Source organism: Haliotis cracherodii, unplaced genomic scaffold (genome assembly GCF_022045235.1).
Source record: "Haliotis cracherodii isolate W230 unplaced genomic scaffold, xgHalCrac1.p SCAF_13, whole genome shotgun sequence".
NCBI lineage: Eukaryota > Metazoa > Mollusca > Gastropoda > Lepetellida > Haliotidae > Haliotis > Haliotis cracherodii.
In genome coordinates this window covers 5218263-5244532 of record NW_027266268.1, presented here as the reverse complement: position 1 = coordinate 5244532, position 26270 = coordinate 5218263, and the positions used below count along the sequence as shown (strand labels likewise).

At 41.3% G+C, this 26270-nt stretch overlaps 3 protein-coding genes across 4 annotated transcripts; 2 read left to right on the top strand and 1 right to left on the bottom strand.

The window, feature by feature from the left end:
- On the top strand, positions 1 to 7444 carry LOC139458776 (calcium-binding protein 1-like). Of its 2 annotated transcripts, none has more exons than XM_071240193.1 (6): positions 1 to 87; positions 856 to 901; positions 3591 to 3736; positions 3889 to 4053; positions 5793 to 5839; positions 7327 to 7444. In XM_071240193.1, exons 2-6 carry the CDS (start codon positions 858 to 860, stop codon positions 7399 to 7401), a joined length of 477 nt encoding a protein of 158 aa, XP_071096294.1. In that variant the 5' UTR covers positions 1 to 87; positions 856 to 857; the 3' UTR covers positions 7402 to 7444. The 2 variants fall into 2 exon arrangements, with proteins under 2 accessions (XP_071096294.1, XP_071096293.1); XM_071240192.1 differs by having other exon boundaries at positions 59 to 103.
- Positions 7445 to 10934: 3490 nt separating this feature from the next.
- Positions 10935 to 12226, bottom strand: LOC139459420 (uncharacterized). Its single transcript, XM_071240872.1, has 3 exons — positions 12213 to 12226; positions 11618 to 11843; positions 10935 to 11534 (listed from the first exon to the last, which is right to left on the bottom strand). Exons 1-3 carry the CDS (start codon positions 12224 to 12226, stop codon positions 10935 to 10937), a joined length of 840 nt encoding a protein of 279 aa, XP_071096973.1.
- Positions 12227 to 14257: 2031 nt separating this feature from the next.
- Positions 14258 to 22061, top strand: LOC139458775 (visinin-like protein 1). The gene is made up of 6 exons (XM_071240191.1): positions 14258 to 14302; positions 18020 to 18065; positions 18776 to 18915; positions 19939 to 20103; positions 21087 to 21133; positions 21941 to 22061. The coding sequence occupies exons 2-6, from the start codon at positions 18022 to 18024 to the stop codon at positions 22016 to 22018; spliced, it is 474 nt and encodes a 157-aa protein (XP_071096292.1). The 5' UTR covers positions 14258 to 14302; positions 18020 to 18021; the 3' UTR covers positions 22019 to 22061.
- Positions 22062 to 26270: the final 4209 nt, after the last annotated feature.

Here is a 26270-nt window from a genome sequence, read left to right as displayed (position 1 = left end):
AGTGCCAATCCCAGGTCATGTGACCCAACACACCAGCAAGCTTTCTCCCGCCATATGTCCATTTCTTAACTCTCACCATTAAGACAGGTAAGGTTGATGAAAAGTACGCAGATATCTTTTTTCATGTCCTCCGGAGATAAATATTATTGTATAATTTATTTAATCAAGATTGTCTTATAGCTTTGAAGCAATACCGCATGTATAAGAAATCTCAAAAAACAATACTTATAGCCATTAGTGATGACCTGTGCCCTGTATTTTCAACACATTTTTCAAATATATAACTCTATCCAAAGGTGTACTAAAGTCGTCATTGTTAACAACCATTTCTCTAATACCTATTGTGTTCGGCGTAAGAAGCTCCAGTGGCAAATCAAAAGGATGGCCTGTTATTAAAGATCAAGTAGGTTAAACGACATAAATAGTACATTTTTCAAACGGAATAAAATTTGTAGGTGTAAACTTGCTATCGGACCCTTGAAGTTTCGTTTGTCAAAAAATTGAGGGCGTTTTTTGTGGGTTATTGTGTAAAGGTGATTTAAAAGTCAAATACGGCAAAATTATTATGAGTGCTACTGGGTGTTTACCACTTTAGTGGGCAAGCATGGGTCTTGTGGCTTGTGTGTCCAAGGGACGCAACTCTGCACAGGGAATTGCAGCGCAGTCGCCACTGGGTGACTGAGACAGCCTTCATAAATAAATTAATGATAATAATAATGATAATTATAATAGTTTCCGGACGAGAAGGCTAGAAATGTGTTCCAGTTCTTGGCGTAGTTGATATAGATGTTCAACATTGTACAATTGGGTTGAGAGAAACAAGGTTTGCAATGTGTTCTGTGTTCTGTGTTCCAGCGATGTTCCAGTACGCCCTCCTCCTGCTGCTGCCGTGTGTGCTAGGGTAAGACTGGTTTTGTCTGTTTGTTGTTTAACGCCGCACTCAGCAATATTCCAGCTATATGACGGCGGCCTACAATAATCGAGTCTGGACCAAACAATCCACTGATTGACATCATGTGCATCGGCCCACGCAATTGGGATACGATGACATGCATCAACCAAGTCAGCCAGCCTGACCACCCGATCCCGTTAGTCGCCTTTTACGACAAGCATAGTCGCCTTTTACGGCAAGCATGGGTTGCTGGAGAAATATTCTATCTTCAAGGGCCGCTAGGGTAAGAACATCTGTTGACTGGATACCTGTCCACGAGTAGACACATGGTGATTGATTTCTCGTAGACTACGACTGGCACTAAGATTTAGTCTTTGTGAAACCTGCAAGTGTTAGCTTAGTCGCCTTTTACGGCAAGCATGGGTTGCTGGAGAAATATTCTATCTTCAAGGGCCGCTAGGGTAAGAACATCTGTTGACTGGATACCTGTCCACGAGTAGACACATGGTGATTGATTTCTCGTAGACTACGACTGGCACTAAGATTTAGTCTTTGTGAAACCTGCAAGTGTTAGCTTAAGCAGTGTTAACGATTCAGGCAAATGTAATAACCGTGCCTACACATAAGTACATCAAACGTGTTTCTAGACTGAACTTGAGTGACGTTGATGCGAGGATCTGTTTATGAAATTTTATATAAAACTCTTTTATAACAGTTGAACCCTAGCTGCAGTAATAAGTACGGAAATAGCATTGGAAGAGCGAAAGTTATGAACTTTTCACTTGAAGTAAACCTTTGAATGTATATATATCTTCACGTTATAATGTCAGACTTGTCAGAATGGTTCTGGTGTATGCTTAACTGTCATATGCGTAATACTGATTCAAATTGTCCAACATTTTATCCAAAAAATGAACTATTCTAACAACCCACCACCATCTACGACTTGGTCTGTCTGCTCCAAAATGACTCCGCCGATACACTCACAGGTTGATGTACTGCACTCGCTCGTACCGAGAATTAAAATGCACCTACGCTGCTATTGGCTGCTCAAACATTTCACCTGACGTGACCTCCCAGGATTGGGTTGTCATCAGTTCTCAGCTGAGAGAGATAATTGAGTCTAAAACGTATGTTTCTCCGCCGGTTTCTCTGCAGCATAGTCTCATTTACATAATTTTTCACCAAACAAAAAACAAAAATTTGACTGTGAAGATTCGGGTTAGCAAGCCATGCTTGTCGTAAAAGCGACTTGCTTGTCATAAGAGGCGACCAACAGGATGGGGTTGTCAGGCTCACTAACTTCGTTGATACATATGTCAACGCGCATGTTAACGGGAAATTAGCTCTTGGGGGAATAAACGTCAAAATCGACATCACTGTCCCGGAACGTTTTATGCACAACATGTAAACAATAAACAACAAATACACAATGAGCGGAATACCTGTTCTGATCTGAATACCAAGCTTGACTAACACCCTGTAATGGTAACACATATATAGTAATGAACAACAATGGACAGACAATGACGTTGCTCTGGACATGGGACTTCTGTGGGTGATGAACCGGCATTGTCCGGGGGTGAACAATTAAGGCAATAAATGTCATACAGTACTATTAATAACAATAATTAACGGGAAGTGATATAGTAGCCCAGGTTGGCTGACATTCAATATACAATGAAATGGTGGTGAGGATTAACAACGGGGATTAGCCCCTAATACATAGTGACGATTAAGTTATGGAGACATGCAGATGTCATGGCTACAGGGTAATTAGCCTTTTAAATCAAATGTTCTTCAGACAATGGTTGTCGTAAATCAGTCGCTATGACACATGTCTCAATTGCGTGAAGCGATGCTCCAATCAATCCCCGGATTGTCTGGTCCAGACTCGATTATTTACAGACCACCTGCTTATAGCTGGAATATTGCTGAGTGCGGCGTTAAACAACAAACGTTGAAGTCACTACACGCACTGATATTTCCCTGTGATGTTCTTAACAGACATGCTTATCTTAACTACTGGTTTAGTGGGACCAGCAGGTCATTAGCACTGCGCGTAACGGTCGATGCATTCCACAATGTATGTGTGAATATGATGCTTAACGCCGCACTCAACAATATCCCAACTATATGAAGGCTGTGTGTAAGTTGTGTGGTTGGTTTGTTGTTTAACGCCGCGCTAAGCAATATTCCAGCTATATGACGGCGGTCTGTACAAAATCGAATCTGGACTAGACAATCCAGTGATGCTGAGTGCGGCGTTAAACAAAAAACTATACCAAACCGACAACCCGGTGAATTAAGTGGCCCCTTGCAAGGTGAGGTGAAATTGGGTTTAACGTCGCGTTCAAGATTGTTGAACTTTTATGGCTACGTGCGTGCGTGCGTGTGTGTGTGTGTGTGTGTGTGTGTGTGCGCGCGCGCTTGTACTAGTCCTGACTCTGACACAGTATATTGACTCCGAGCCGACCAGTCCTTGTTTTAGTCCCTTTATGCCGAACGCCAGACAGGGTAGCAAGAGGTACCTTTTCGTATGACGCTGCCGGGGATCGAACCCCGCTATTCCGCGCTCCGGGCGGACGCTCTACCACATTGCGGTCTCGGGATAATGACAAAAACAATGACAAGTTGCCATAACACTAAACTGCCTCCAGAAATGTAACACTTTACACGTGGTTATCTCCCCTGGTAGCGCTCCTTCCACGGACCCAGTGATCGCCTGGGAACACCACGTGCACCAGGAAACGGAAAAGTTGTGGACGGAGTTCGACTACAACAACGATGGCAAATTCGGCAGGGACGACGTCCAAAAGTTCATCCATGACTACGACACGAACGGTGAGTGCACGTTCGTCTCCTGAGCAGGCAAACGGCAAACGGGAAGTTTGCAAAAGGATCAGATTATGTTTATAAGAAACAACCACTGATTTCTGTTTAACCTGCAGTTCCATGTATTTTCACGTGTGTCCATCATCTGTGTTGGTTCCTAGGAGACGGTGAAGTTACCCGGGACGAGTTCGACTTCCACTGGGGGGTGACGGAGCCTACTCTCAACATCGTCGGTCACGGCCTTTTCCTGGAGTACGACGACGACCAAAGCGGTGTAGTGACGTCTTCCGACCTGGACGCCCTTTACAACAGGATGGACCAAGACGGTAGCTCACAATACCATCTTCTTGAAACCTAGGGGCTTCGGCAAATAGAAATCGTGTATACCAGGGTCCCTCGTCTAGAAGGACACGCTTTCCCACTGTCATCTATATTAATCCTTTTGTTTGTCCTGCATTCGCGACGTCCCTCACAATGTTTTCCAAAACAAATTTTTTATCCGTCTAAAATAAACATCAACCGCTCCTGACGAATTTCCGCATGCAAATGTAAAATGGGGTTTAACGTCGGGTCCAAGCTTATTGCACTTATAAAGCGACGTGTGTGCGTGCGCGCGTGTGTGTGTGCGCGCTAGTCCGGACTGGTGACGATTTATAGTGTTGTCCCACTGAGATACAATGCCGCAGTTTAACATGAATACGCCACAGTATACTGACTCCGAACCGACCAGACCTTGTTTTAGCCCCTTAATGCCGAGCGCCAGACAGGATAACAACAAATAATATTTTAATTTGACGTTAACACGATATACGGCTTTTCCATTGGACGAGAGGTCGGTCACATGACCGCGAAATTGACATTCATTTAAGAATTGACCTTCAATTTGTGTGAGTTTATTGGAGTATGAACCTTCATAGAGTGAGGGCCAAGCTGTATGAACGTCGGAGCTTGCGACGTATACTGAAACGCTGAGACCAAGAATAAAGGTTCTAAATGATCAGAAAGAACGCTTATGTATGTTTTCGTGCTAGGGAATTGCCAGGGGTTTCCTTTATGAACGTCAATTTCGCGGTCACACGACCGACCTCTCGTCCAATGAAAAAGCCGGATATCGTGTAAACTTCAAATTAAAAAATTATAAGTGTATGAACGACACAATTTGACGTTCATACGTTTTTCACGAGACCGTGTTCTTGAAATGACGTAAACACTGACGGACTACTTCCACATTCCTGGGGAAACACCTGGGAATTCCCTAGCACGAAAACATACATAAGCATTATTTCTGAATATTTAATCTTGGTCTCAGCATTTCAGTATACATTGAGAAACGTAAGAGAGCTTGACTGCATGCATAATTGTTCACGAATTTCCTCGCTACGGCCCATCCTTATGAACAAACGAAAAAATGCACATCCAAACTATCGTCAGTATCGACTCGATCTGTGTCTAGGCTGACAGTGACCGTCTCCAGCAATCTACGAATTTACCTTGGTGTCTGTTTGACGCATCTTTAATCACCTTTCAATAATCGGTCAGTTGATCAATGATGACACATGTAACCGCCACAGGTTCATTAACAACTTCGGAAATCCTCCCGTCACGTTTATCGTGTCGGCCATTTTGACGTCTTGTACTTGATGTAAATGTATTACAACGCGCTGTCATTACTGAGGTAGTTCATTACAGACCTTTCTCACATGTGTTGCGTAAGATGTTTCTGAAGAGCAAGTTGTGCATCCATAGGCTCATGTCACCTCTCTTTTTGGGGAACTATTTTATTCCGCGATATAGCGCAAGCTCCGACGTTCATACAGTTTGGCCCTCACTCTATAAATGTTCATACTCCAATGAACTCACAGAAAGTGAAAGTCAATTCTTAAGTACCATCTTTTAACGTCTTTTGGTATGACGCGGCCGGAAATCGGACCCCGAATCTACCGCTCTCCGGGCGGGCGCTCTACCACTAGACCACGGAGGCGGTCTTATACACGAGGAATTTTTTTCATAATAATAAGTTGATTTAATTTTTCTCCAAATAATATAACCATTTTTTGTTCTACAGATGACGGAAAGGTCAGTAAGCATGAATTCAAGGCTTACTACAAACAGGTAAGTCACATGCCGCAAGGCCGCCATTATTTGTTACATCGTCTGGTTTAGGGTTTCTCGTACGTTATAGTATGTTATAACATGTTATAGCAGTATAGTTGTAAGGAACACTGAGTCGTCGTCATCATGTTTGAATCGTACAATCGACTCTTGACACAGAGATTTCTTATGAAGATGGAAACGGCTTCGTCGCTTTTAATAAACTTCTGTAAAGGTGCAAACTTATTTGAACTCTATTGTATTTTAGTTCCAAAAAAAAAATTCAAAATTTGTTTTCACATTGTGACGTCACACTTGTGGTGTCTCATCATATTTCCACAAAAGATAACGTCAGAAATGTGTTTTCCAACTATTCAATGAAATGAAAGATTAATGACAAACGGCTAAGTGATGTAAATCTGATCTGAAACCTCTTTTAGTTTTTTTAAACCCGAAGGCACATCGTCAATAAGAAAGTCAAGAGTGAATGAGTGAGTTGGGTTTAACGCCGATTTTAACAGTATTCCCGTTATATCACGGCGTGTCAGCTTAATGTGAGAGGAAAGCCTGAAATGATGCAGGTCCCAGACGGTTCACTCCCAAAACTTCTACATGCCAAAACATCTACAGAGAGTTGTCATGGCTGATTGAGTTTACCTATTGTTATAATGGTATAGCCCAAATTGTTTTGTTTTGTTGTATGTTGTACACTTAATTAATCGGACTGTTCCAATCAATGCCCAACAGGTAATAGCCAGGAGATTAGTGGTGCAGTGGACCATAAACTTTGTTGTTTTAAGCTGTAGAAGTTTTGGGAGGACACCTCCCTGACGTTTACCACCTCGGTTAAACCCACGAGCACGAGTATGGTGCTGACAAACCTAGAAACATAATTGGGGCGAACCGGGATTCGAACCCACAATCATTGGTTTCTGGCGTGCCCAAGGGACGCCACTCTGCACAGCGAAACGAGGCACCCTAGACGAATGAGCCGCCTGTGCCCCCAGGAAGTCAAGAAAGTAGACAATGTGATTCAAACATTCTTACAGTTAACCTTCTCTGAATCACAACACATGTGAACCACACTGAACCGACTTTCCGGCAAACCTTTAATTAACCGCACGCCTATGAATTTGCACGAACCTATTTTTGAGGAAACACAGAACCTACAAACACAATTTGGGCGAACCGGGTTTCGAACCCACAATCATAGGTTTCTGGCGTGCCCAAGGGACGCAACTCTGCACAGCGAATTACGGCGACTAAGACGACTAGGCCACCCATGTAAAAAGACCGTGGTTCGTTGGTTACATCGCAACTCGGCGGAATGTTGTCACGGGTGATGGAGGGGCGTTGTGCACTTACCATCATGACGATGTTGAAGCACTGATTCCTGAATTAGTGGGCTTCCAGTTCCCTTTCCGTAATCAGCGACAACACCGGAATGACACGATTGGTCACGAGTGAGGGCTTCCATCTGACACTGATACACGTTCCTTTTTTTGCAGCTCCTCACAGTGTTGTTCATCCTGCAGACTCAGCACATTGAGAATCAGGTCACCACACCAGCTCCATCAACATAAACAAAATAAACAAGAAATACAATAATAAACCAATAAACCAATACACCAGTGATCTGCGTTGTCTTTCAATATCATCTGGGCAGGTATTGAGAAACATAATGTTTTCAAATTTAAATGGGGTCAACGTCTCTTTATACAAATCTGTGATCGCGGGTTCAGAGAGACAGAGATAATGACATTTATTCATTGTTATTGTTACAAATGGGATGGATTTAACACGCAAAAGAAAATAAAGTATATCAAAGCTATACCAACGCACGCAATTCATTTCTTAATTTAAAGAAGAAGTAAACATATTTTGATAAATTTTCTAAGAATAAACTATTCGAAGTACTCTTCAGATTAATGAACGCTTGTTTCATTTCAGGTATAAATTTATCTGGTAAAAAAGCATAATGTGGACATTCTAAAAGGAAATGGTATTCATTTTCAATAACATTTTTATATATTTCTTTGCAGAATATGCAAAGACGAAAGTTTTTCATTATATTTCCCAACCTACCCTTTTTTATCATCAGGTTATGTACAGAGCGTCGAAACGTTTTGTTTGTTGTTTAACGGCAGTCAGCAATGTTCCACCTATATGACGGCGGTCTGTAAATAATCGCGTCTGGACCAGACAATCCAGTGAACAATATCATGAGCATCGATACACTCAATTGGGATCGATGACAAGCATCAACCAAGTCAGCGAGCCTGACCACCGATCCCGTTAGTCGCCTTTTACGACAACCATAGTCGCCGTTTACGATCTTCACGGGTCGAGCATGGAAACGACAAAGTGAGATAAGATATTTGTAATGTATTGAATGAAACAAATGCTTTTCAGGTTGAAGTAGAGATTTAAATGTGGTGTATGTACAACTTTTTGAAGAATTATTCGTATCTGAATACCATTCTTGGCATGAACAATGTCTAAACCAATTGCGGGGTAAATATCACTCCTAAACATTTATAAAAAGATACCATTTCAATTGGTTGTCCCCACAGATTTCACTTTCCATAATTTCTAAATGGTTCACCTTTTCTAAAAACGAGTATTTTAGTCTGATCATTTACAATTACAATATTACGTCAGCAATATCACCAGCATACAGTAAACTCGTGACATTTGGGAAATATTCATCAATAAATACAGACTTGATTTTCTAAATCCGAACCAATATCATTTACATATAGGCTAAACAGTAATGGGCTAAGCATAAGGCCGTTTCTCTTCTTTACACAAGACTCGTCTCATCTTTACACAATATACTGTACACATTTCTAACTACATATGACCTGCATCACTTCAGGCTTTCCTCCCACATTCAGCTGACACGCCGTGATATAACTAGAATACTGTTAAAAGCGGCGTTAAACACAACTCACTCACTCTAACTACATCTAGTATTTTACAATGGATACCATATGTAAAGAGACTATATAAATAGTCAGACCATGACAGTTGTGATATATCACAAACTGTCGTCTCTTGAAGTTTGAGCATTGTATATACATGAAGAAAACACGGCATAGTATTCCATTTTGGTTAAGAAGATTGGCATTTTTTTAAAAAGAGAAGCAATCAATTCAGGTGGAACTTGATCGACTTAAAAGACGGGTGCTTGATCTCATCAAAACAAAAGGACGTGTGTTAAACTGCAGTGAAAACGAAGAACGCCTAGAGCTCGTGGATAAATACACAAGTGATGTCGAGACAAGTTATCCAGACGAGAATTCTGCACAAAGGCTGTTCTGGGATCAACAACTTAAGTACTTAAGTGCGAAAAACTCAAAAACAAATCAACAATGAGGCGGCACCCTATGATGGTCAAGTGGTGTTTATTTTTACGTTGAGTCAAAGAGCTCATGATGTGGCCAAAGATTCTGGGTTCATTGCCCTTCTAAGTACACCTATTTGTTTGACTACTCGCGTGTCTTGCCAAGTAGTTGTGGCTTTCACGAGAAAAACTGTGGCGTGTACGAGGAAGAATGGACATCTTATGTCGGTAGCCTTCAAGACAAAATTAAAGTTTCAGAAAGACGGGTCTGTGACAAAACAAGCGAGGAGTTAGTTTGTAATGTGGAACGGGACAAAACTGGGAACGACATCAATCATATGGAAATCTCATATGGAAATCTCCTCTTCAGTGACACCAAAACTGGGGAAATCCATTCTTGTTGTTATGGTGAAAGGCATCACCACATCTTTGAAATATCCATTTTCTGTCTGGCTACTGATGGGGTGACTACATCTATCCGCCTGTATGTGAGACTTGATGACTGACTGCCTGGTAAAACCATTGTTTATAACATGTGAAGTGGCGACGCCAAACAGAAAAATTCTTCAAACTACTTCGTGATGAAAATTTACAAAATACAATTTAGACTTTGAACCCATATTCGTTTCCCTAAAGAAAACTCTTTTTCATATGGATGTTCCACATTTACTAAACACGACAAGAAACTGTTTTTCAAATTCTGGAGCATATAACTTTGTACGAATTCTTTCGAATAGTGGGAAATGTGTTTCATGGATTCACATCATCCGTTTGCATGAGGATCATGGAGTCCCCGTTATTTTCCCTATGCCCCAAACTAACCAGACATTATGTACATTTATCGTCATTTGCAAAGATGAAAGTGAACCTGGCTGCACAACTGTTCTGTAAGACAGTTGTGGAGGCTCTGGAAGATCTTTATGGGGACTATGTGGCAGAAACTGTGAAATTTATTCGGCACATGAACGTATTTTCGACTGTCTGAACACTTGGAATTAGGAGGAGGCGAAACGCAAGAGGAACCCTGATCTAGAGGCATATAGGACACGAGACGACCCGAGACTTCAGTCTCTGACTGATGAATTCTTGCACTATTTCAATGATTGGGAAACGGCCATAATGACTAGGACAGGACCATATACAAGAAAGCAACGCAGAATTTCTGTGAATTCTATTGTAGAATGAACAAAATTTCTTTTGAGAAAAGGAGCAAGCTTTATATTGATTTATATTTTGATTTTATATAGATCCCCTGGAAGAACATTTAGCTCATTATCGGCAGAAAGGTGGATCAAACGAAAACCCAACAGTCTACGAAGTCAGGAACACATTGTCTCAACTTGATCAGTGATTAATCAGGTGCACTTGCACCTATTTGAGGTAATATTTCTAAAAAGCGAAAACGGGGACCACTTGCTGTTGACTATACCCCACAGACGAAGATAATAGTATTGTGAGCATGTGACTGATGTATAGTTTGTACAGTGTTGTATAGTGATCATGGTGATGATCAAAAACAGTGAACTGTGCAATTTGCCATTCAGTGTAGAACGTGCGTGCACATTGTATGCGCACTGTTTAGTTGGAAAATAATTACATATCCACAAAATGGTAGTATCTGGCATGATTTGTCTATTATAAAAGCATGATTTTGTAAAACTAAATAAATAGTATTTCCATAAGCAAAATAACAAAGTAGACACAATTTATGGATAACAACTTCTTTAATACTGCAAAGCTAACGTTCGGGTATAGATCCTTATTCTGTTGTCAAGCAACACTGGGGTGTTGAGCCGTTTTGACATTATCTCGCGAACACACAAGTAGACGGACTATAGGAGGGTTCTTGTGGATTTTGATGCTGGTTCTGGCATAGGGTGGTCGGGGGTGATTCACGGAGAGTTGGTGGTGAAGTACTTTGCTAATTTCAAAGATGTCTTTTAAATGTCTGAGGAGGGTTTTATGTTGACGAAGGAGTTCAGCAGTTTGGTCCTTCGTGATCTTGGAATAGGTGGTTGGCTCTTGGAGGATGTTGACTAACTCATGGAAGTGGAAAGTGTCCATGATGACTGTGGCCTTGCCCTTGTCAACAGGAGCAATCCTGATGGGCTTTTGTCTAAGCTCTGGTGAGCTTAGGAGTTTGCGATGTGGTTTTTGCAAGAATGTCACAGATCTGGTGACGCAGATAGTCGATTTAACGCCCTGATGCGAGTTGCTGAAGCCCTTTTCGATAGTGGAGATGAAGTCATCATGGTTCCGTTGTGGTCTGGTGGGGATGCACTTAAGGCCTTTGGACAGGATGTTAGTCTGTTCTGTGGTGAGATCCTTTTTGCTGAGGTTGACAACAGTCTTCCGGTGGTGCTTGTGTTCCTGGTTTGGGGTTTATCGGTGATGAGGTGTTGGAACTTGTTGATAAGGTTGGCTTTGGTCTTCGTGTGCTGTTTGTTGTTGGCCTGTGTCTGGGCAGTGCGCAGCGAGGAGAAGGTGTCGGGTTGGAGCGTAGTGTTTAGCTGATTGATGTGGTCAGAGATGTCTTTGAGGGAGATGGCGTTGATTTTGCGATGACGGCAGATTTGTCCTGTGATGAGGCGTTGGGAGGCGGTGTGAAGGATGTCTCTTGCAGCAGGGGAGTTGATGGGGGATGTGATCCTGAGGCCTTTGGGGATAATGTGTTGATCTCTGAATCACATGAGGAAGTAAGCTGGCACAAAGTTCAAAATAGGTCCTCACAGCATGTTATCATTTTGACAAGGATTTCAGAAAAATACTTTTTTGAAAATATTTAGATAATAAACTGTAAATAATTGTATTGTACCCTTAACTTTGAGCATAATAAAACTGTGAGAAAACACACACACACACACACACACACACACACACACACACACACACACACACACACAAATACACACGTACACAAGCACACACACACGTACGCACACAAACACACACACACACACACACACACACACACACACACACACCACGTTCAGGGGATGTTCAGCGAAACAGAAAACATATACTAAAAATATGCATTAGTACTCTCACCTTTTAAATCGCATCGTTTGTGTTTGTTGACGAGAAGACCCCTGAACCCTGGCACGGACAAATACTGTTTCAAGCATAGTGGACTCTTTGGTGTAGAGTTACTTTCATCCTAAGACCATGAATCACAGCTGAATTCTAATTCATACTCCGCCAACATTTCTGAAAAATCCACTTCGGAATCGTCCCAATTCAAATAATCAGACATCGTGTTCGCAGCGTAATTGAAATAAGAATGACTGACAAACACATAGTAGACATATATAACGGTCGTGTTTTTATTACATACATGATAACATCGGCAATACGTCTGTGGTACATGTAAAATGCACATGCACATGCACATGCACATGCTATTATCCGGAAGTTTGGGTAACTAATGAAGTCGATAAACAAGGCATTGCGCAAGCGCCAGATGGTCAAAATGGAGTCCACTCTCTCCTCATGGCAGAGTCTTTCACATGTGATGTCGACTTGGCCTGCTTTGCGCTGCGCACATCTTCAAAGTCAATCGCCGCAGGCTTCCCATCCTATACATATACGTCTTTGGTCTGTGTATATTTGCATAGTCACTCTTCATTTGACGGCACATACAGTTCGTATATTTATGAATGTCCAAATCCTCTTCATCAATTGAAATTTGAAAAATATTTTTCTTTGTTTAAATTTTGAGTCGCCAAACCACCGTTCAGGTTGATATCAGTTGGCTTGTTTCTCTTGAAACAAGGTCACGTGCGTGACATGCATTTTCCTGCCCTAATATTTGGGTCAAACACTTATCTCAAAAACACTCATGTGGACATGTTGAAGCCAGTGCAATTCCTTGAGGAGTCACGTGTTCGCAAGTTATGAAATATAAATAAATGCATGTTTAAAATGTCAGTTGACATGAACATATTTGGCCTCCAGGATTCAAGAAGGTGGGTGGGTCAGGTCATATGGGGCTTAAGATTATTGCACTTTCATAGCGACGTGCATGCATGTGTGTGCGTGCGTGCGTGCGTGCGTGCGTGCTTGCTTGCTTGCTTGCTTGCGTGCTTGCTTGCGTGCTTGCGTGCGTGCGTGTCCGGACTAATGCCGGTTTTATAGTGCTAGCCCACATATATACCATGTCTCAGTTTAACATAGATACTCCACTCATATACAGTATACTGACTCCGAGCCGACCACTTCTTGCTTATACTCGAGCACCAGGCAGGGTTTTGGTATGACGCGGCCAGGGAGAGGGACGCCGACCTTCCGCTCTCCTGCCAGACGTTGCCCGATCCCATAAGTCGCTTCCCACGACAAGACCAATTCTAATCCGGATCTTCACGGATCTCGTCTGGAAAACGGACCTTTTTGTTTGAGGTGACGTCATTTGCTTGTCACGTCAAAAGTGACCCTGTTCAAGTCGCACTACTGAAAGATCTAATTGTAACTCGCACATATTTCATCGAAAATAATCTCACGACTTTGTATCTTGAGAACTTGTAATAATAAACCTGTTTTGTTTGTCAGTAGCGGGATGTACGGGACTTGACGAGATTACCGTATTTCCTCTATTAGACGCCCGGGCTTCTATTTATTTCGGACAAGCCTTTGACCCAGCGTCAATTAGAGGACCGGCGTCTATTAGAGGCCCGGCTTCTATTAATACCCCCATTTCACTATGACCACGAATGTCCCGATCATTAATTGTATCAATTGATCGACCCGGCGTCTATTAGAGGCCCGGCTTCTATTTTTTGCACAGAACAATTGACCCGGCTTCTATTAGAGGCCCGGCGCACCCCCGACCTTCGACCTGAAACCCATTCAGGTCTTGAAAACCCGTACACCCGCTACTGACATAAACTTCATATATGGAGGCATGAAACCGTCTGGATAGCAGGGCTTTCGAAAAAACGGTATAAAAAAGGTACCACTGAAATGGTAAGTGTTATAATAAGTTGTATTTTGTCTCCTTCTCGTGTTGTTTTCAATTCAGGTTAAGTTGATAGTTATAGCTCAGATTTTAAAAATATTTCCCCAATCCCACGTCACATGACCCAGCATATCAGCATTGCTTCTCCTGCCATATGTCCATTTCGTAACACTCACCATTAAGACAGGTAAGAATGATAGGGGCTTAGATATGTTTTATTTTTTAAACTAATTGTATAATTTCTTCAATCAAAACAGAACTTGAACAAAAAGCTCTCTTTGAGAAAATTCAAGAGAATCCGTATTACTCCTGCTTACTAATAATCATATTTTCAACATATGTTTCAAATACATCCGGGTCGGCGGTGCAGCCACGTGGTTGTAGTGTTCGCTTGTCACGCCGAATGCCCAGGTTCGATCCCCGAAACGGGTACATTACTTGAAGCCTATTTCCTGATGTCCCTCTATTGCTAGCATATTGCTAACGGCGACGTAATTCTATACTCTACCACCTACGTCACACGCTGTCACCACGTGCCTGAAATTTTGTTGATGTGACGCTTAATATTAACTCACTCACCTACATCACAAAAGTCCAAAAGGATCCCAACTGACATCCTGCTCTATGTGACATACTATTGGACGTTTACGGAATATTCTTCATGCTACGAGGAATTAAGGAGTATCTGACCCGAGTGAATTTATTTTTGGGATCGGGTGGTCAGGCTCGCTGACTTGGTTGATGCATGTCATCGATTCGTTTGCGTGGATCGATGCTCATGATATTGTTCACTGGAATGTCTGGTCCAGACTCGATTATTTACAGACCGCCGTCATATAGCTGGAATATTGCTGATTGCGGCGTTAAACAACCAACCAACCAAAATGTATTCACGAGAAATTGTCAAAATTAATTCAAGAGGGACAGATGACCCATATTTCGAGTTGCGAGTAGGATATTCTTATATTATGCAAAGGCTTTTTCCTGAGAAAATGTGGAAACGTGTTTTTCCCATCTTCCCGGGGCAGGGGGGTTAACTGACTATGAAAGTCTAGTTTCTAGATTTCGGTTGATTTCAGCATTTGCAAAACATGTGTTCCGCCAACTCGGCATCAGCAGATATTTTCCAAATCTTTTCATGATTTTAATCAAGGTATCCACGTTATCGCATGTACTTCGCGAAGTAAGACTCGTTTTAGTACAAGCTAGATATTGATTATCGATCAGATAGTCTTCACTGGGCGTCGCCATTTTGTTTTAAGCAAATGCAAGTGATATGAGAGGTGGAATCTGATTGGTCGATTGGAGGGTCATAGAAAGAATATAAATCTTAATCGCCAATGGTGGCGCTGCAATCGAGCACAGAAATTCCAGCCTAGTTCGTCAAGAGTGGAAACTGGACTTTTACAATCAGTTTATTCCCTTGCGGCGGGAAGATGACCTCAAGTGTGTGACGTCATAAACATGATGACGTCATCTTGAATAATTGGCGACAAGGCGTTCATGAGAAAAGGTGGCGCCACGTTGCTATGGGCTTCTTTGCAAACAATGAAACTATTGGAGCGAATTGACCAGACTCATATGTTTGTCACCACAACAAATAATCGTGAAATTATCAAAGTACCTGTACACCAATTGTAACCCTACAAAGTTGTATAAGTTTATTAACTACAACATTTATTGCAAAACCATGCCATACATACGAGTATCTAAAGAGAAGTGTATGTTTGAAGTTTCAGTGATATATTGCTCAGAGCACATGGTTACAAAATGGTGTAGATGCTGTCATCTTGTTTAAGATGTACTGCACATGTTGTCCGTACATTTAAAGGTTCCTCCCCATCTTCTCTATCCTTTCTTTTGTACCATTGGCGACCCGTGAAGATCCGGGGTAGAATAGGTCTTCAGTAACCCATACTTGCCGTAAAAGGCGACTATGCTTGTCGTAAAAGGCGACTAACGGGATCGGGTGGTCAGGCTCGCTGACTTGGTTGATACATGTCATCGATCCCAATTGCATGGATCGATGCTCATGATGTCAATCACTGGATTGTCTGATCCAGACTCGATTATTTTACATATAGCTGGAATATTGCTGAGTGCGGCGTTAAACAACGCAAACAAACAAACAACAAGTATTACCATTGGCCCCAAACTGTCCACCCCTGTGGAGTAAAAGGGATGTTTGAACGGACGTAAACGTGAAGTGGGCAATTCAAGTAGGAGAATCTGTACGCTATTTCAAGGGATTGCCTCAAGTTAGATCATCAGCAGGATGAGCCAGTCCGCAACATTATCAGAGTTTGAATCTCAGCAACCCTCATTCCAACAAATACTTTATACCTGCAGGAATCAGATTTCAGTCAATAGAGAACTGACGATGTGTCACTCCACGTTGTGCTCCTATCAGCGCTGCTGAAAGCTCGAAATATGGAGCAAGTCTGGATCTGCCTTGTGCTAAACTGAAATAGACACTTCCTTGATTCACTGTCCAAGGAAGGCAACTGCACCATTGGACACGTTCGGGGACATCAGAGAAGATATGAAGCTGTCCTTATATATGAACTTGTCCTATAAACATTGTGAGGGGTGGCGCACCTGGGATAGATTCACATTCTCAATACCTGGTAGCTCATTTTCACATGAACACCACTTTTCATATTCACTTCCATCCAAAACAGGTGCATCCCGATCTCTCTTCAGTTTTCGGAGATCTTTGACAATGACCATTGCTCTTGCTGTGAAAGGAGTGAAAATACGTGACTTTCATGGTGAGGTACCCATGACTAATTTCTTTGACCCTATATCCAAGCACATTACTGTTACACTGCCATTGGAGTCCCAAGGTTCCCTCGGTAATTCCTGTCTCGCCAAGACAGCCAACGCTCACAAATGGCTGCCTTGTTTTCTGTAGGTAAATCAACCACGACTGAGGGAACGTTACTAATTTAATACATTGTCTGAGATGGAAGCCGCTTTTTTCGAATAAGGCACTCATTTCATGCACTAGATCTTTGGCTTCTGGTGCAGTGGGGATGTTGCCTAGGCAGTTGTCTACATATAAGGCTGTGCTGAGCGATCTAAAAACATCAGCATTTTCCTCCTTGTGATCATATGCATTTGTCTGCAGTGCATATATTGCGCAGCAAGGACTACAGGCTGTGCCGAATGATAACACTTGTTATTCATAAATGCTGGGGGATACTGTCTAGGTTCATGTCACCAGAGGTCGCTGCCGGAAAGTTACCAAAGTAACCAAAGTTACATTTGAAAACAACGGAAATTGCGTAAAACAGACGATAAAAAACACAAAGCTTCAGGCCACGCCCCCATATAGGTTTGTTTTAGACGCCGAGTACGTTGTGTGTAATTTCATCATTTTCACTTGGACAGATAAATACTTTCAACGAATATTATGAACCTGATATTCGTAACAAATTCATAATCATACTTTTGTCTTAACTTGCCCTTTAAAAAGCGTTGCTAAATGTTCATCCAATACAGCTTTGATAAACGTTATTTTCAAATAATACATTAACAATAACATTATCCCGTCTGGGTAGCTTGGTGTTAATGAAAAAGTGTGTAGAGCGTGCTAAAAACAAGTTACCTACGGATTAGAGTTATGGTGTAGGGACAAGTGTTTCCGAATATACATGTTCAAACCTAATATTCTTATATTGGAAGATAATAACTATTTTTTCACACTATTTTTAAACCTTTAGCAAAAAGTACCACAATAAGTTTCAGCGTCATTGTCATATAAAAACTTTCCAAGGAAACAAGCACAAAGTGAAAGTAGGTTTGAGAAAAAGAGAAGATCGAGCCTCAATTGCAGTATGTACGGTAATTGCCGAATGAGACTGGGTTGTACCTAGAAGTCTTTTTGTTTTCTGTGTTCCAGTGATGTTCCAGTACGCCCTGCTCCTCCTCCTGCCGTGTGTGCTAGGGTAAGAACACCAGTCAATAAATATTCGTTTCAAAAGAAGCTCACACAGTCGGACCAATTAACTGACATCCATGAACGCATGAATAATGCTGTTCAATGATCATGCGTTTGTCACGAGGTCTGACAATTAAGCAAGAATAACTATCAGCTCATCATGTTTTCGGGATACAGAAGTCGGCTATACTCTAAAATTGGATTTCTTTGCGCCATGAAATTTCCACGAGTGGCTTCTTCTCCAAATGTTTCTCTCGGTCGTACCTGGATTTATAAACTTTGCACTGACCTCCTATGGAGGCGAGGCGGTCGGGTAGCCTAGTGGTTAAAGCGTTCGCTCGTCACGCAGAAGATCCGGGTTCGGTTCCCGACATTGGTACAATGTGTGAACCCCATTTCTGGTGTCCCCCGCCGTGATATTGCTGGAATATTGCTGAAAGCGGCGCAAAACCATATTCACTCACTCCTATGGAGGATATGCAAAATCAGTGACACGTTTTCATATGCACCACTTTTGTTTATTAGTTTGATTAAGAGAGTTATTGCATGCTTATTTGTTTTTTAACACCACACTCAGAAATATCTAAGCTATACGACGGTATCCTGTAAATAATCGTAACTGACCCAGACAAACCTGTGATTGATATTATGGGCAACGTCCAACGCCGTCAGTATTTACAGGCACGCTCTTACTAACGTGGTTGTCTCCCCTTCCAGTAACACGGATCCCGTGTCAGAATGGGTGCACTACGTGAACCAGGAAACAGACAATTTGTGGAAAACCTTGGACTACAACCACAACGGAAAATTCGACAGGGCCGACGTCCAAACGTTCCTCCATGACTACGACACCGACGGTAATTGTACTCTCACACCATGAGCAGATAGACAATCTGACAGTTAGTGTACTTTCGCCCCTTAAGCGGAAGACAATCTAATAATATGTGTACCCTCGCTCCTTGAGTAGATATAATATAATATAATATGTATACCCTCGCTCCTTGAACGGATAGACAATCTAATATGTATACCCTCGCTCCTTGAGCAGATAGACAATCTAATATGTATACCCTCTCTCCTTGAGCAGATAGACAATCTAATATGTGTACCCTCGCTCCTTGTGCAGATAGACAATCTAATGGTATGTATACCCTCGCTCCTTGAGCGGATAGACAATCTTATGTATACCCTCGCTCCTTGAGCGGATAGACAATCTAATGGTATGTGTACCCTCGCTCCTTGAGCGGATAGACAATCTAATATGTATACCCTCGCTCCTTGTGCAGATAGACAATCTAATATGTATACCCTCGCTCCTTGAGCAGATAGAAAATCTAATGGTATGTGTACCCTCGATCCTTGAGCGGATAGACAATCTTATGTATACCCTCGCTCCTTGAGCTGATAGACAATCTTATGTATACCCTCGCTCCTTGAGCAGGTAGACTATCTAATATGTATACCCTCGCTCCTTGAGCGGATAGACATTTACGGTTCTTTGAGCATGTATCACTTGAGAGAACCACGCAGGGATACAATGTGAAACTATAATTTGCGTAAGGATGATTATTGGACTCAGTGGTAATAAAACAAACATTATCGTGTATCCTTTATCTAAACGTTCTCCTCTGTTTCGCAATGGTGCAGTTTACTGGTAGGCAGTTATCTTGACTGTATAGAAAGCAATATTCTTATTCAATGGAATGTGATTAGATACGTCCAACGATAAATCAATACATAATTATTTTCTGATTTGCCTTTTTTTTCAACAAAAGAAATAGAGACAATTTAGGAATATGTTTCTTTTCTTTTTCAGGGAAAATCCCTGCTTCCCTTTTAATGCATTTTTACGTGTGTCCATCATCTGTGTTGGTTCCTAGGAGACGGTGAAGTTTCCCGGACCGAGTTCGACTTCCACTGGGGGGTGACGGAGCCTACTCTCAACATCGTCGGACAAGGCCTGTTTCTGGAGTACGACGACGACCAGAGCGGTATAGTGACGTCTTCCGACCTGGACGCCCTTTACAACAGAATGGACCAAAACGGTAGCTCACAATACCATCTTCTTGAAACCTAGGGGCTTCCGCGGCATTACAGCTTGCTGTACGTGAGGACCTATGTCCTTCATCGGCGGAGAGTTGCGTCCCTTGGGCATGCCAGAAACCTATAATTGTGAATCTGATCCTGGTTCGACCTGATCCTATTCTGACTTAGTCAGCACCATCTCGTGGGTTTCGCGAAAGTTGTAAAGGTCAGATCCAACATCACCTTCCTCCGTCATGGGTGAAGTGAAATCAGTGGGGGTTAACGTCGCGTTACACATTACAGTAAACTACGGTTATAACGAACACGCTTATAACGAACTAACGGATATAACGAACTTGGGGGTGGGGGGTCCCTTCAACTTCGACACAACATTGTTTGGATATATAACACGAATAGCCATCATTTTCCGATCGGTATATGATCTCTGATTACACCAACTACAGTGACAAACATCGTCCTGTTACTGACCTGAGCCTCGTTCCACAAAGGGATGGTAGTGCTATGATTGTCATAAGTCTATGTTAAAGTATGGTACATGTAGTTACGATCGTCTTATCGCTAAGATCGCTTTATGGAACGGGGTCCTGCTGTTCTATCAGCGACAATAAACCAAACATATTTTTTATGATTTAGTTCTACTGTTGAAAGGGCCTACCGTGTTTGCATGTGCATGCTTGTGTATGTCCTAAGATTAAACTCTATCTCATATCCAGTTATAACAATTTCACATTATATTTGTGTAATGATTATATTTTTAGGATTAAGAGATCACAATAGTGAGACCTAGCAAGATTGGACACCGCTGGACACTTCTCCCCTCGGGTTCGACCAACTGTGCACGTCAATTATTATAAATATTCGTCTGTATAGAGACACATTCATTTGGACATAAACTGAATTTACGACTTTTCATTATAATCCCTGAGAATTTAATTTTCTGGTTGATGTTTCTCCCTAATGTATCATCATGTATGTTTCACAGATGACGGAGATGTCAGCAAGGGTGAATTCAAGATTTATTACACTGAGGTAGGTCACATGTGGCAAAGCCTCAACAATTATATTTTTCGTCGAAGTTTGATTTTACATTTGTCGGCGTCTCGCATTTTGTTACGGAAAAGCTGCATGCACTGACTGAGTGAAACGGGTACAACATACTTAAACGTGCAAATCATTTGGGACGCCTAGTGTTTAAATTATAAACCCAAAAAGTCTCATTAGTTCCGCAATCTGCAAGAAGACTCGTGCCATATCGTAAAAGCCACTTTGGTAGAAATTTCTCTTTATTTCAATTATTTTCTCGAAATAACGATTTTATTCTCGTTACTTCGAATATTTTCTCGTTATTTCAAGTTTTTCTCAAAAACTCTAAATGTCAGTATTTTCTCCTTGCTTCGATTAGTTTCTCGTTGCTTTGGTTATTTACTCGTTATTTCAAGTTTAGTTCAAAAACTCAAAATATAGATTTATGTTCTCGTTATTTCAATTTCTCGAAATTTTGAATTTTGGAAATAAATTTGAAATCATGAGAAATTAATCGAAGTAATAAGAAAAAAAATGGTAATTTCGAGGGAATAAGTGAAATTACGAAAATATAATCCAAACATATATATATCGAAATTCCGAAATTTCGACATAAAAACATGCTACCAAAGTGGCACTATTAGGCTTTGGTACTATCGCAATCCGAACGCGATCGGATATTTAGACTGAAAATATACCTCTGAGCATCACAGCCGTTGTAATCACTGAAATCGTCCCCTTCCGTGATCAGTCGGAAGACCAGTCACGAGTGAGCGCTTCCATCTGACACTGACACACGTTCCTTTTTTGCAGCTCCTCACAGTGTTGTTCATCCTGCAGACTCAGCACATTGAGAATCAGGTCACAACGACCCCAGCTCCATCAACATAACCAAAATAAACAAGAAATACAATAATAAACCAATTCACCAGTTCATCTGTGTTGTCATTCAATATCATTTAATTCCACACCTTACATTGTCATTGGACCGCCTCTGTGGTGTAGTGGATAGAGGGTCAGTCCCCAGAGCGGCAGAATGACAACCGATATGTTAGTTGCCTCTTGACCTATTCTAACATGGAATCTCCACGGGATTAGGCAATAAGGGGCTAACGCAAAGACTGTTCGGCTCGGACTGGTATACAGTGTCTAATCCATGTTAAACTGCGGCATGGTATCTCAGTGGGCTAGCACTATTAGTCTAAGTCTGGGCTCTACAGATGAATCACCCACCCTACAGCCAAGACTTAGCCCCCAGTAACTATTTCCTGTTCCAGCAAATGAAATCAGCCCTACATGAAAGACACTTCCAGGATGACGAGGACATAAAGGCTGCCACAGAGGCGCGGTTAGAGGGCCAATCTGCAGATTTCTATAAAAGTGGTATTAAAAGCTTGAAGAACAAATGGAATAAGTGTATTGAGGTGAATGGAGATTATATTGAAAAATAAAAGTGCACAAGATATTCTGCAACTAGGTCTTATATTGAAGTTGCAGAATTGAACGCCCCTCGTTTCCTTTGGCATTACTAATTTGACAATGTGTGGGTTGGTGATTTTGCCAATTATATCGTGTCCATATACCATATATCCTGGACCATATGGTTTGGTTGGTATGAGGTTAAAAACCTTTGCACAACAAAATGATGTCAATTTCATATGTAGATATATCCAAACGATACATGGACCTTGGGGCTATATGAAATAAAAAAGTGGTGCTAAACTTTATTACAGGGGTATATTTAACAGCTCTTGATTTAACACCTGAAACAGTTGCAACCTTGATCCATCTGTGGCACAAACTTTTCTCTTTCTTTCCGTGGGGATTCCGGGTAAGAAAATAAGTCCCCAGCAACCTATGCTTGTCTCCCAGTTGTGATTCTTGGTAAGAATACAGGCCCCCCAGCAACCTATGCTTGTCTCCCAGTTGTGATTCCTGGTAAACCTATGATAGTGGGTTCGAATCCTGGTTCGACCCAATTATGTTTCTAGGTTTGTCAGCACCATACCCGTGGGTTACAGGCCGGCAAAGCCACATTTCGAAAATAGATAGCCCAAATTGATGTGGCTCTCGTGGCAATGGTTATCGTTGCGTGAGTGTATAATGTGGCTCTCGCGGCTATGCTGTCAAAACATGCTTTGTGATTCTAACAGGTTACCCTATATAACAAAACAAGTCTTGTTTTCTCATTTTTTATTCAACAAGGATAACATATTCATCAAAACTTTACATTGTTGAATATGAATATGTCATAACTGCAGATGAAGGAGGCCGACCACGTGATCAGCATATTCCATCTCACTCAGATGTTGGTTCAGGAGCTGGATCTTGAGGGACGCAATACGTGCATCGATTGCCTTGTACTTCTTTCTTCGTGAAGGTTCTGACCACTAGTGAGAGAGTCTCAGGATTGCAACCTCTTTGAGTGACTGCTCTCGCTGAAATAGCTTCACTACCTCGTAGATGTTCGGGTGGTACTTCCTGGCAAGTTTCTTTATCTTGTTGTGCCACCCTTCCAGGTGATTATTGGTACGGTGGCCTTGGTTTTCGAAATGGTTCCAAATCTCTGGCATGAAGGCCCCTCCTTGAACCCAACTGGTTGTCACGTAGTCTATGAAGGCAGTCACTTTAGGGCAAGCAGGAGAGTCAGCAATGGCATCAAGCCACACATCATCCACTTTGTCACAAGGTACTAGAGGGAGGGCAGCAGCTCTTCTCACCAGCTTCTTCACCTCCTTATCTTCCTTATAGTCCATCACCAGACCTTTCTGCACCCTCCTCCAGATACATTGGGTGAAGTGAAAGAAACACCCTCTAACTAATGTCCCAGGAAATGTTCAATGTTCTTGTCTGTAGTGAAGATGAGGATGTAATTTAAATGTGGGACACTCATTTAAAGGTATCGGTAATCAGATTAATTAATTACCCGCTAGAATAGGTGAAATGCTCTCAGCTGAAAATGTGTCTCTACCGGCAATAGCCATTTCTGAAATGTGGCTCTCCCGGCTAGACACCTACCCGTGCACGTGGGTTTCACTAAAGAAGAAAACGTCCAAGACCTGCAACACTTTGGGCTTTCCTCCAACACTAAGCCGACACACCGTGATATAACTGGAATAGTGTACAAAGTGGCATGAAACTCACTCACTCACTCACTCATGATGTCAATCACTGGATTGTCCGGTCCAGACTCCATTACTTACAAAGTACTATCATTTAACTGGAATATTGCTGAGTGCAGTTTTAAACATCAAACAGAATACAGGAGGAGAGGTGAAGGCACATGAAGTTTAACGTATTCCAAGATTTTTGCACTTAATATAGCAGACGCTCAAACACTGGACCACGTAGGCAGTCAGGAAAAAGAAAAACAACATGCGCCTCTTGTGAGTACACTTTATTGAAATATGTCAACAAAGTTTGTGCTATAACAATAAACATACCATATTTACCACCACTTTCCTAGACAAGATAGTTCCATCAAAGCATCTTGGCCTATTACAATTGTTACAGCAGTAATTCTATCAATCCATCAGTGCAATCGTAACAGAACTAAAGTAAAAAACACATGCATCAAAAGTTAATACAAACATCTCATTTAACAATCTTTTCACTAATTATGTTGTATACTACTCAAAAGAAGTTAAAGAACACACGATTCTTTCAAATGAAAGAATTGGGTGTTTATTCTCTTCATTGGAGTAGTATAGTTCAAAGTTTAATTAAAACATCTCCACACATCAATTGTTATCCTACATTGTTCATATATCAAGATTAACACAGATCTGTCAATGTATCAAGTATATAATATGTATTCATAACTTTATACAGCCTTAGCACATCCACACATGCTATCGTTTATGCTCAAGAAAAAATAATTAAAGGGTGACAAATAACATACTTAGCCAAGAACAGATGAAATATATATCGGACATACAAGGCATGGACCTCTTAATATTCAGATATGTAGGAATTCATGAATGCTCGTATTGTAATAAGTCATTTATATTACTGTTTAACTGCAATGAGAGAAGAATACATTTATTGTTGGAGGGGTTGGGTGGTTTGAGTGGTCTGAAGTAACACAGGTTGCTGTTCAGATTTGCCTTCCTTAGCTATGCCAGGATCCATTGGCTGTGGGTTCAATCAAAATTATGCTGAAGTGTTCTGATGTAACTAAAATACTGTTCAAACTGGTGTTTAATTAAACACTCCCCATTCAGTATGTGCCAAAAATGTTGGAACCTAATTGCCTGGTCTGTTACTGACATAGGATATCGCTCTGCTCAAAGACAACTCCTCCACAGGAGCCCACAACAGTGAACTTTCTAATCAACCAATCAGGGTCATTGCATAGCATTCAGACCACATATCTGATTTCTGTATCTCTCATAGAAATGGAATCTGTTTCGGCAGAAAATCAATACTGATTATTCTCTGTCACGGAAGTTTTATATAATATTTTTTTTGTTCAAATTCAAATTTCCAAATCAAAATGTTAAATAAAAGTGACCAAACCCTTTTTTATGCATAAAATATCTGAGACGATGGTATGATTCTGACTATATCACGAGCATATGAAGAAATGGACTGAGGCATTCAGAAAGGTAACACCTGATTGGATCAAGAACCCACACATCCAACCCCTTACGTCCCACAGAGACAGTAAACAGTTAAGCCATGAACATGTCATAAAAAGCACAAAGGAATAATCATTAAATTCAAAGAACCAAGCAACTTTTCTACCCAGAACATGTAACCATATTACATAGATGAACGGGAGAACTACATAATCAACAAGAATAAAACAAAGATAAAATAGAATTATGCATAAGATATTTTTTTACTATTTTGTGTGCAAATACAAGAAGAAACTAAAGACATAAGGGTAATCATTTTGCCACAAATAAAATGCAATCTAGGGATATTTGTTTTGTTAAAGACTATTTATAATCATGGAAATGAAGTGATCGCTAGCTTTGTTTAGCTTACTTAGCAAGAACTAAGATCTTATTTTAATGAGAATGACTAGGCAAACCCAGCTGTCAGTATCAAGAGTGATCCTAAACAGATCCTGGAATGATATCACAGATCATAAGACGAGAGTAAGTATATAAAACTTCACAAAATACAAGTATAAAAT

Excerpts from the sequence above, each read along its gene's own strand:
- LOC139458776 (XM_071240192.1), top strand. Across the intron at positions 902-3,590 it reads CTGCTGCCGTGTGTGCTAGG|CGCTCCTTCCACGGACCCAG; the intron begins GTAAGACTGGTT and ends CTCCCCTGGTAG. Across the intron at positions 3,737-3,888 it reads CCATGACTACGACACGAACG|GAGACGGTGAAGTTACCCGG; the intron begins GTGAGTGCACGT and ends GTTGGTTCCTAG.
- LOC139459420 (XM_071240872.1), bottom strand. Across the intron at positions 11,535-11,617 it reads TGCGCACTGCCCAGACACAG|GAACACAAGCACCACCGGAA; the intron begins GCCAACAACAAA and ends ACCCCAAACCAG.
- LOC139458775 (XM_071240191.1), top strand. The coding sequence starts at position 18,022 with ATGTTCCAGTACGCCCTGCTCCTCCTCCTGCCGTGTGTGCTAGG. Across the intron at positions 20,104-21,086 it reads CAACAGAATGGACCAAAACG|ATGACGGAGATGTCAGCAAG; the intron begins GTAGCTCACAAT and ends TATGTTTCACAG. Across the intron at positions 21,134-21,940 it reads TCAAGATTTATTACACTGAG|CTCCTCACAGTGTTGTTCAT; the intron begins GTAGGTCACATG and ends CCTTTTTTGCAG.